Source organism: Lepisosteus oculatus, chromosome 1 (genome assembly GCF_040954835.1).
Source record: "Lepisosteus oculatus isolate fLepOcu1 chromosome 1, fLepOcu1.hap2, whole genome shotgun sequence".
Lineage (NCBI taxonomy): Eukaryota > Metazoa > Chordata > Actinopteri > Semionotiformes > Lepisosteidae > Lepisosteus > Lepisosteus oculatus.
In genome coordinates, this window is record NC_090696.1 from 15,442,504 (window position 1) to 15,453,275 (window position 10,772).

The following is a 10,772-nucleotide window of genomic DNA, read 5'->3' on the forward strand; positions in this document are numbered from 1 at the left end:
GTAGCAGTAGATGTGTAGATGCGTTCAGTCCAGAAACAGGTCACTGTCAATGGTGCCTCTGCCCAGACGCAAGGTGGATGCGTTGTACAGTCTTATGGCAGAAGGCAAGAATGACTTCCTGTAGCGCTCCCTGTCGCACCCCGGCGTCCTGGCCAAATTGCCCATTGGCCCTTATCAGTCATGGCCTCCTTATAATCCCCATCTATGAATTGGCTTCATCACTCTGTTCTCCTCTTCACTGAGAGCTGGTGTGTGGTGAGCGTTCTGGCGCACTATGGCTGCCGTCGCATCATCCAGGTGGGGCTGCACACTGGTGGTGGTGGAGGGGATCCCCATTACCTGTAAAGCGCTTTGAGTGGAGTGTCCGGAAAAGTGCTGTATAAGTAGAAGGAATTATGATTAATTTGTGGTTGAACTGTCCAGCTACCCTTGGCCACAGGAGTAAAGGTTATAGGCGGGAGGAGGCCATTATTGCCTGTGGATCACAGATCAGAGGATCTGATCCAGATGTTGGGCGCCTCGGGCTTCAGCTCACGCGGAAGCTATCCGTAACTCGCTGTCTCGTCTGTGACGTCACGCCCAGACGTTCCCCCGTACAGAGGGCTGCGGTCCTGGGGTCAATGCGTATCGGCTGAGCTTTCGCTGTTGTTCTCTCCTTACAAGTATGCTTCCTGCAGCTGTGCTGCCTATCACGACCGAGGGGGCTGATATCACAGCGATCAATACTGCAAATGATCTGAAACGGCTCCGACAGCGGAACTCCGAAGGCTAACTGCTTGCGTGCACTACACGCCGTACTGGATACTTTGAAACGTATGTTGGTAACATCAGTATTTCCGTACTTAACATCTTATCGAGTTAAATCGAACCAAATTGAACCGCATCTGGTGTATTTGCGAAGGAGACTAAATGCATTCCTTTCACTTAACGCATGAAAATATCAGTGATAATACATCGCGCACACAAGATTCTGCATCTCGGCGTCAGGACCCGCTCAGAAAGTACAACACGAAACGCCTCGGCGGTCCGCAAACAGAAAGCCCGTCGAATGGCAGGACCTTTCCGGAAATCAGCACGACTGCGAAAACGTTGCGCCCGACACCCCCTCCTGGAACAGCAGAGCGGTGAAGTGATTCGCGGCTCTCGGAGGGGGGACAGGAGGAATTAAGAGGGCTGAAGCAGGAATACCATTGAAGGGCGTGACGCCATACAGCGTCGAAGAAGCCGTGATGTGAAAGCCCTGGCAGCGTTTTGAAAGGATCCGGCGCCTCCAGTCCTGCTGCCCGTGCGGACAAATGCAGTGCCGTCGCGTCTGAGGGAAGGGCTGAGCGGAATATCCCTGGCGAGTCGCTAAGCCGCTACGGTGCTCACAGCTGGATCTGATTTGCGCCCTTCGCCGTCACTCCCAGGGGGGAAAAATTAAAGCCTTGTTTTACAGGAAGCGAGCGCGGCCGAAGTCGGGGAGGGCGACGAGAAGTGTCACAGTAGCAACGTTGAAGTTCAGGGAAAAAAAAAAACATTAACGCCGACACTGAGGTAAGACTCGGCGCAGACGGGGAGGCGTTTACAGTACGTGAGCTGCAGCGGTGGAGCCGGTTGATGACCTTTACTGTCTTTTCCTCCTCAAGATGGCATCGGAGGAGACCTGTAGTACTGCGATACCGTGGAGTCCTGTTACTAAGAGCACTCCAGCACGGTTGTCTGCTCGTATCGTGGTTATTTAACGTCTCTCGCACGCTGTCTCGAAATCTCTCAAGTCTTCGCTTGAATAGGGACAGTACTCGGGTTCGCTTGATCCTATCCTGGGGTGCCCTTGGGTCGCTTTATGACGGGTTAAGTCAGAATGTAGTGTTTCATAACGCCAGTAAAATGTGACACTCCGCAGTATCGCTGGACAGACATACAGGTACGACGTTCTGCATATATGGATCAACACGGCGGGACAGGTACTGGGAAGATGCCTGTCTCTGCCCCCAGTGTTACTCGCAGAGACCACCCAGAAGTGAGCAGAGCGAATCGGTATTTCCAGAGGCCGCCTGACCAGAGGCATATAGAGGCTTCAGGGACCGGCTGGGTGAAATGCCTCTTTGTGATATGAGGAGACCTTTTAGTTCAGACGATTTATAGCCCTCTCCGGGAAGTGCCTTTAAACTGCAGGCACTACTGAGAGTGAATCGAAGGGTATGTTTGCCCCAGGGTCGAGACTGAGAAGAGTGCCTGCGATTCGCCCCGCGATGTAAATTTTATCCCAAATCGTCGGTTTTCTAAAGGTTTATCAGCAAACACCAAGACTCTCATCGGCCTGACCCTCCTAGTGAGACCACTCTGTTCCTGGACAGCGGCACAAGCCTTTACTGCAGGGGGTCTGTGAGCTGCATGATTGAGCCAGTGTCTCACAGTGAAAGTCCTCCTCCTTCTCAGTCAGTCTGGAGTCGGCAGTTATTCTGTCTGTTTTGTAGGAAGTGTTTTATCAGCAGGGCCGGGTGTGCAGAGCGTGCAGCTCACGCGTGCAGGGACAGGCCCCTAGGGGGCGCTGTTGTGCAGCAGGCGCGGGGCGCCCTGGCGGACTCGGGCCCGCACGTCTGCAGCAGCGGCCCTGAGGGAAACGTGTGGCTCTGCTGGCGTGCGGTTCCCGGCGGGATCACTCGGGAAGGCCCGCTGGCGGTGAGCTGTCACATCGAGAAGGCTGGCGCCCCCCTGTGGACATATCGTTTACCTGACCCTTAGACCCTGAATCCTGGCTGCATCCCGCCTTCAGTCCAGTTCGGTCCAGTTCTGATTGTGTCAGTGACTGGGTTTCGGCTGGTGCCAGCACTGCACATTGCTGGCATAATGGTCACAGCCCAGCTGCCCAGTTCTGTCCCTAAACCAGCAACATAGCAGTCCAGTTCCTTCATTAAACTGCAGTCCAGGTTTATTCCTGTACTTACTGCCCAGCATTCCAGTCCAGTTCCTTTGCTATACTGACCACATGGCAGTCCAGTCCAGTCCAGTTCCTTTGCTGTACTGACCTCCACCAACAGCCTGTGTAGCAAGAGCCCGGTGGAGTGAATGACCTCAACACCTGTCCGGTTTGCTGCCTTCTTGCCTGAGTGTTGCTGGGTAAAGTGAGTGGAAGAGGGACAGTTTCCCAAAGGGAACAGGACTCCTGCTGGGAGGCCCCGATGTGGTGGCATCGGCACCACAGTCTGCGACGCTCCAGAAAGGAGACTCCACGCTCCCAGAGGGAAGCTCCAGGTCTGATCCTGTTCTAGAGTAAGGGCTGAAGTCCATCTCTCTGTTTTCAAGGGGCCTTCTCTCCTGCCTGCCTCCCCTGGTACAGGGGCCCTGTGCGCCACTCTGCTGCGGCCACTGACCTCCTGTGGCTGGACAGCTCGGATAAAGAGATTCTAACATGACTCTGCACATTCCTGAGCCACTATCGGAGCACGAGCAGACCACCGTGCCAGGGGGAATGACTCATCCTCTTTTCCTTGCGGAAGGGGATAAAAGCCACAGTAGAAAGCAGACACACAACACCAGGCATGAGAGGCCCTGCTGCTGAGATCAGCGTCAGTAACTAGTCATTTTAAATGCACATCAAGGGCTGAGAGAGAGCAGCTCTTTAATCCGGCCTAACCCCTGCCATTGTTTATTCATTGACCTGAATCCTGGCAGAAGAAAAAAGCACACACGCAACCTCATTAGTGGCAATACAGTGTGTAATTAGACCTTCACTGTAACAAGGGCTGTGTTCTATAAATAGAGCTCAGTGGATTAGAAGTGTTCATCGCTGGTCTCTTTGGTCCCTTAGCACTACTGAAGGGAAGGACAGTGTTGTCAATGGACCTGGACTGGAACCAGGCAGGATTTCAAGAGAAGACTTGAAAATTCACACAGCTCAAGTCCAGACCAGAGTGTGACCTCTTTCCACAGGTCTCGGGGTTTTACAGAAATCTCAGAACCTGGCGGCTTGTGGCACCTGGGCACCAGGAGTTGGGGACGTCTGGTGAAATGAGCAAACTGCCCGTGTCCGTCTGTCGTTTTTGTGGACTGTAGTTGTGGCAGACCGGGACCTACGTATGTAGTGTGGCTGAGTGCTGGAGGGCTTGGCCTGCCTGCCTCATTGGCAGAGCACGTGAGCGCATGCATTGTTTGTATTTGCGGAGATATCTGTCAGCTGCAGTAGCTGCACAGGTGTGCGCCTCTAGCCCTTAGAGACTATCAGAGCAGCCTAGTTTTGATTTTTAGGAATCCATGGTAGGTGGACAGCTACCAGTATTGCCTCATGGCTCCTGGGATAAGTTTCAGCGTGAGCACCTTCTTTGTGGAGTTTGCATGTTCTTCTCATGTATTTTCTACAACTGTTCAAGCTTCTTTCGTCCTCCCTGAGACATGCTAGCTTCTGCTTGACTGGAGCCTCCAACGTGTGCCAGTGTGTCTCCTTGCTATAGACTGGTGTCCCATGCAGACTGCAGTCCTGTTTTGTGGAATAAATGGCTTTCTGATAACGGGTGGATGACTTAATCTGTTTGATTTCAGGCCTGCCTGTGTGTGGCCTGTGGGTCAAGCATGCCACACATCTCTCTGACTGTTATGAAGTAGTGCTTCTCCTCCCTCGTCCCCAGGCCTCCCTCCGGCATGGCAGCGGTGTTGCAGGCGCTGCTTAGCGCCTCGGAGAAAGCAGCGAACATAGCGCGCGTCTGCAGGCAGGAGGCGCCGCTGTTCGAGCTGCTGGTCCAGGAGAAGACGGGAGCCGACAAGAACAAGAAGTTCGTCCAGGACTTCAAGACGCTGGCCGACGTGGTCATTCAGGAGATGATCAAGCACGACGTGGGCAAACAGGTGCAGGACCAGAAGGGTTGTGGTCTTTCTGTGAAAGACGAGTGTGCTCCAAATGATTTGCTTTGCCTTTGTTTTGTTCCTGAGGGTTAATTTGAATTGCAGGCAAGTAAAAGGCATAATACAATGCATAATACAGTTAACATAATGTGCCCATTAACAAACAAAAAAATAAAGTAAATCATATAATCTAATGTCCAAATTAAGCAGGTTATTGTCCAAATTAAGCAGGTTACTAGTCATGGGAATAAAGGAAAACTTAGTTCTATTGCACCTGAATCAACGCCCAGAAGGAAGGAGCTGAGATTCTCTGTGCAAAGGGGGTCCTGACGGCTAGGATTCTATTGGTGTAGATGTCTGAAAGCTGTAGCACCAGTCATTTTGCCTGTTGGCCAGTCCTACATTCATGCCGTTGGGAAGAATAATTTCCAGAACATTTTATTTTAGTCACAGTCGTTCCTAATTCCTGTTACAGAAACGGGGAGTGACCCCTGTCTGGCCCGGTATTTACCCACTGGGCAGATTGGTAGTCTTTCATTTTCCAGCTCTGAGCTCCTGGTCTGGCGTAGGGTGGGACGACCTCGAAGGCAGACGACCCTGGGGGGGTTCGCAGGGAGGCTCCATGGCCAGACGCCCCCCTGCGCGGGTGTGAGGGGGGGGGGCGCTAATGGTGTCTGTTTTCAGTTTCCAGAGCTGGTGGGCTTCATCAGCGGAGAGGAGTCCAACAAGTTCGAGAACGGACTGGGTAAGGCTGTACGGAAGGTCTCAGGGTGGGGGGCTGTGTTCTCCTGGCGGTCAGCAGCCATGTGTGGGCTCTCCCGGCAGGCGAGAGCGTGACGGTGCGGGTGTGCGACACGCCGCGGGAGACGGCCGCCCTGCTCAGCGCGGTTCTGGACGGCAACCGGACGGCGGCCTCTCTGCTGGCCCAGGCCGTCCACCAGGACCTGGAGGTCAGCGACCCGGCCGCCGCCAGCCTGCAGCTGGACGTGAGCCCCGACAGCCTCGGCGTCTGGATCGACCCCATCGGTACGGCGTTCCCCGGCGTGGGGCGAGTCGCCCGGCTCCAAAAGACCAGTCTCCCATCCTAAACCCGTTACTTGTTTCCCTTGCTTTTCCTCGCATTCTGTTTGCTGAACGTGCTTTGAACTCGCAGGCTCAACCATTCCTTCTTTCGGGCAAGAGCCAGGACTGACCACACAGAATTGTGCAGCTCTTTTCTGCCAGAGGGCCTGATGGTTTTCATCTCGGCTGATCCTTCAGTTACTTGAAGGATCCTGCTCTGTTTATATCTTGACTGTTTGAAATGCCCTGTAAACTGTGCAGGACTATGGCTGCCCAGCTGCAGGAGTCCTGCTCTCGGGTGTGTGGATCCAATGCAAGTGGCTCTGAATCCCTGTAATTTTTAGCCCTGAATCTCGAGAACACTGGGTCTTATGCTTTTTCTTCCAACTGAGATTAAATCACAGGGTAATTGAGTTCAGGTTTCTATATGCTCAATCTGGGTGTGTCTGATTTACAGTGTCACACCTATTACGGGCATGTCTCACATTGTTCAAGTAGGGAGCTGCGTCAGCATGCGTAGGCTGCAAAGGAACAAGTAAAGGTTTGTGCCATGTCTTAACAATGTCTTGATACCCGAAAAACACCCCACAGCCAAAACAGTTTTTCTTTTCTTCCATTTACGTAATGGAATAAACCTTTACTTGTTCCTTTGCACTTCTCACGTAGTATCACTCCCACCTGTGGGTGTGTCTAATCTAGTGCCACTCCCACCTGTGGGCGTGTCTAATCTAGTGCCACTCCCACACACGTCTCTTCGTCATCAACTAACGGATCAACTAGTAAGAGCTGTTCAGTCAGAAAAATCAGCATCAGGCTGTGTTCAGATTTGTGTGCTGAAGGTGTTGAAAACTACCCTTGAGGCTGGGTATTTCTGATACGCAGGAGTTAGCACGAAAAAAAAACAAAACAAAAAAAAGTTTAAACAAACAGATGAATGAATGAATGAATGAATGAAGATGAATCCAGCTACTCTGGAGTGAAAATCAGCAGTGTTCCTCCAGGTCCTGCAACCACATCTCATCGCTTCATCAAATTGGCAACTACAGATAGTTACTTTATTGCCCACTGCTGTGGAAACTTGTCTTTGGCTTCTCCCACAGAAGTACAAAACACTCAAGCTAAAAATGTCACATAAAATCATGAGAAAGTAAATGAAATAACAACAGTATGTGATACATAAATAGATGGATAAATAAATATGTAGTGGAGGGTCTACATTTACATACCTTCAATGAGCAGTTTTATTGCAGAGGGAGCAAAAAATGTCTTATAAATGTTTTTATTTGAATTTGGTTCCCTGTACCGTCTTCCTGATGGGAGTGTTATGAATTGAGAATGGAGTGGCTGTGTGGAGTCAGCTGTTCCCTGCCAGTCTGAGAACTGTATTACAATATAAATCCCTGAGCTGGGGCTGCTGCTTCCCAATTATTTTCCCTGTCATTTTCGCAATCCTGGACAGTTTGGTTTTGCTTTTCGACCTCAGGTTTCCAAACCAAACTGTCATGTTAAACACCAGCTCTCAACAAGGCTTTTACATGCCATCTCTAGGACATTTTGACTGACATTAAAGTTCTTTAGGCTTATCAAAGGAGTAGGATAGGAAGGAGAAGGAGACGGAAGGCGTAGACCTAGAATTGACCTGACCAGGGCTGTGCTGTGCTTCCAGATGCCACCAGTCAGTACATCGAGGGGAGAGAGGACGTGGAGGCCCAGGATGGACTATACCCAGGGGGTTTGCAGTGTGCCCTGGTTCTGATCGGGGTGTACCTGCGGGCCAGTGGAGAGCCCATCATGGGCGTCGTCAGTCAGCCCTTCGCTCACAAAGACCCAGGAGGACAGGGGTAAGGCCATCCAGCCTCCGGGCAGAAGAACAGGCGTTGACGCGTTTCATATTTGACTTGACCTGTTTAACATGTATGCCGGCCATTTTAAGCAACCCCCCAGCCAGAGGCTCAGTGGCAGGGGAAAAAATGACCAGAAACGTGAATTTTTAAGAAAAACTGAAATAAATATTCATGTGAATCTGAACGGATTGTGCACAATAGTCAACCCATGCTGTTTGCTGTTCCAGCTGGAGGGGTCAGTACTTCTGGGGGGTGTCCTATGGGAACCTCAACGTCTCCTCGCTGCCTAGGCCGGAGGCGCCCTCCCAGGAGGCGCTTGCTGTGGTGCTGAGCTCCAGTGAGAAGGAGCCTGTGAAGCAGGCTCTGGCGCCCCAGTGTGGTGGGAGGCTGCATTACGCCTCGGGAGCTGGCTACAAGATCCTGTGTGTGGCCCTCGGCCTGGTGGACGCCTACGTAGTCTCGGAGGGCAGCACCTACAAATGGGACTCGTGCGCCCCCCACGCCATCCTGCGGGCGCTGGGCGGGGGGGCGGTTGACCTGGGGCAGTGCCTGAGCGGCCTTGCTGAACACGGGGGGCGCCCAGAGCTGAAGTACCACCTGCCCCGAGCGGGATGCCAGGGTGCAGAGAGATGGGCCAACGAGGGTGGAATTGTGGCCTTCTTGGACCCCACGAGGCTGAAGAGGGTGATCAGTGCGCTTCTGGGAAAAGTGTAAAACCGTTTAATTTAACTCCTTTGGTCACCGGCATCAGGCAACATCTTTTATCATGGTTTTAATTTCAAGTTTGGATACAGGTACAACATCGGACTACAGTATTAAGTGCTGCCCTTTGTTCCAAATATCTTTTCTGACGTTTTGCAGCCACCTGCAAGCCAACGGTGAGCTGGGGAGGGTAGGTGAGAGGGCACGCAGAGTGGGAGGGGACGCCCCTCGTCAACTCACCCCACAAATCGGCACAAGAAGAACTCAGATAAACGTGATGCACCAGTGAATTTCTGTTGAAAAACAGATCTTTTGCCCTAATGGAGCTGGCTGTACTCGGATTTCAAATCCGAAACTAAAACATGACGTTCAGCCTGGAGAGCATACTGCGAGGAAGGGCAACCAGGCAATTCTGTATCATGTTGACATCTTCCTGCACTGAATTCTGAATTCCTTCCTGGGGGAAAAAAAGCCAGTTTTGCTTAATGTCTGAACCTTTTGGAATATATCCATTTGCCCCGAGTAAAAATGATAAACGCTGGAGTCGATGAAATCTGCTACAGAAGGTCTGTGTTTTGTCTAGTAAACTGCAGCTGTCTGTCACTATTTGTCCAAACTAGGACAGATGTTTTATATCCAGAAATCAAACCGTTTTTTTTTTATCAGCTTCCAGTTGAAGTTCCTTGATGTTGGTCTTTTAGGGCTCAAGGGCGCTGGTATTAGTTCCTAATTTTCTCTGATCTCAGTTAGTTGAAGTAGCAGTTGGATCTGTTTGATAAACAGGACTTTTGCACGCATATGAGGGGGAGGAACAGGTTGGAATTTGGTCTCAGTGGTGAGAGGCAGGGTGGGATTTTCAGTCATCATGTAGCAGAGCTGTCAGAGCAGATGTGACATGGGGTGTTTTTATGTAGTTCTTGAGGCAGGTGTTGGTAAATCACTCAAATATGGAACCCCACTTCCTCCGTTGCAGAGGGTCAGTGGGAAGTAAATACATGAGGAAACTGGTGCAAGTTCAGTACTTGGGTACTTTTAATGCCATTCGAGGAGGCAGCTGCGTCAGCATGGGTAGGCTGTAAAGGAACAAGTGAAGGTTTATTCCATGCTGAGAAGAGATGAAACAATCTTTCGACTGTGACACCAAAGAAGGCTCCACGGCCAAAATGCTTTCTTTTCAGCAGGAAATAAACGTTTGTTTCTTTTATTGGAGCTAAGGGATCAATTGTAACCTGTTGCATGGTTCATTCGTGCCCAAGAATTGCAACCACAACACCAACTGTGTTCATGAGAGGAGGGCATGATTTGCCACCCGGTGTCCTCATGGTTTGGTTCATGTTTCATTACTAACCAGCTCTTAAAAGGCTGTTTTCCCTTCCTCTGATGTTCCAAATTCCACACTGTACCCAAACTACATGTTCATGTTTTTAGTGTAATAACTGGGATGCCACATTGTACATGAAGTTGTATCAAATTAAGACTGCCAGATCAATGCAGCTAAACAAATAAAATAATCCCCCACTCTCTCACCTGGGTTGTACTCTTCAGTTTTCTTGCTTTTTCCACTCGTAGACTATTGAGTTGTTTTGTAAAATGTAATTGTGATGCATTTGCTTATTAGGACTCTCCTGATGTTTTTATTAAAACACTTAAAATTGAAATGTTGCAAGACTATCACAGAAAGCAAATGATATTTTCATGTTAACGATGATGAAGCCAAACGTGGACCAAGTATAGCCCCACATTCTAAAGTGAAAGACTTGTTTTTTTAAAGAAAAGCTTAGGTTGAAGTTAATGTAGCAAAGCAATAGGTTTGTGCAGTAGCGTGTACCAGAACATTTTAATCCTCTTTTAAATTTAATCCATGTTTGAAGATAACATGTTTGAGTGCACAAAGCCTCAGGGCAAAAGGGCTAGACGTATTTTGGGGAACAAAACTGGACTTTCTCCTTTCAACAGAGGTGGATAGCAATTCAGATAAGGGCTCCATTTAACCACAACGATTCTAGAGGAGATGCATGTGCTAGCCTGCGTTGCTTCGCCACATGCAAAGTGCCTGGGGGCTTTGCAAGCTGCTTTGAATGGAAAGGGAGGCTATGCAAAGAGACAGGAAGTCTGTGCCTGAGGCAGTTGCAGCCACAGGTTGCAAAACTTACCATCTTGCACAGAGCCTCTCGGGGGCAGTTCTCCTCAAACTGGGCCACTCGCACTGCCCCGTCCTCCAAACGTCACACCAGCCGCCACAAGCAACATCTGCCGCACACAGCGCCTTGGATTCAAAGGGTTCAACACCCCACGGCAGCGAGGGAGAGCCAGTGCAGTTTGGCAGCAGTAAGACAGCGTTCA

The 10,772-nt window shown here is 50.5% G+C and overlaps 1 protein-coding gene across 2 annotated transcripts; it reads left to right on the forward strand.

Moving 5' to 3' along the window:
• Nucleotides 1-572: 572 nt before the first annotated feature.
• inpp1 (inositol polyphosphate-1-phosphatase) lies at nt 573-9,955 on the forward strand. 2 transcript variants are annotated; one of them, XM_069178698.1, is made up of 6 exons: nt 573-1,536; nt 4,608-4,824; nt 5,506-5,566; nt 5,647-5,847; nt 7,550-7,724; nt 7,955-9,955. In XM_069178698.1, the coding sequence occupies exons 2-6, from the start codon at nt 4,621-4,623 to the stop codon at nt 8,439-8,441; spliced, it is 1,128 nt and encodes a 375-aa protein (XP_069034799.1). In that variant the 5' UTR covers nt 573-1,536; nt 4,608-4,620; the 3' UTR covers nt 8,442-9,955. The 2 variants fall into 2 exon arrangements, with proteins under 2 accessions (XP_069034799.1, XP_069034802.1); XM_069178701.1 differs by having other exon boundaries at nt 573-813.
• The last annotated feature ends 817 nt before the right edge of the window (nt 9,956-10,772 follow it).

Excerpts from the sequence above, each read along its gene's own strand:
- inpp1 (XM_069178698.1), top strand. The coding sequence starts at position 4,621 with ATGGCAGCGGTGTTGCAGGCGCTGCTTAGCGCCTCGGAGAAAGCAGCG. Across the intron at positions 5,567-5,646 it reads CAAGTTCGAGAACGGACTGG|GCGAGAGCGTGACGGTGCGG; the intron begins GTAAGGCTGTAC and ends CTCTCCCGGCAG. Across the intron at positions 5,848-7,549 it reads CGTCTGGATCGACCCCATCG|ATGCCACCAGTCAGTACATC; the intron begins GTACGGCGTTCC and ends CTGTGCTTCCAG.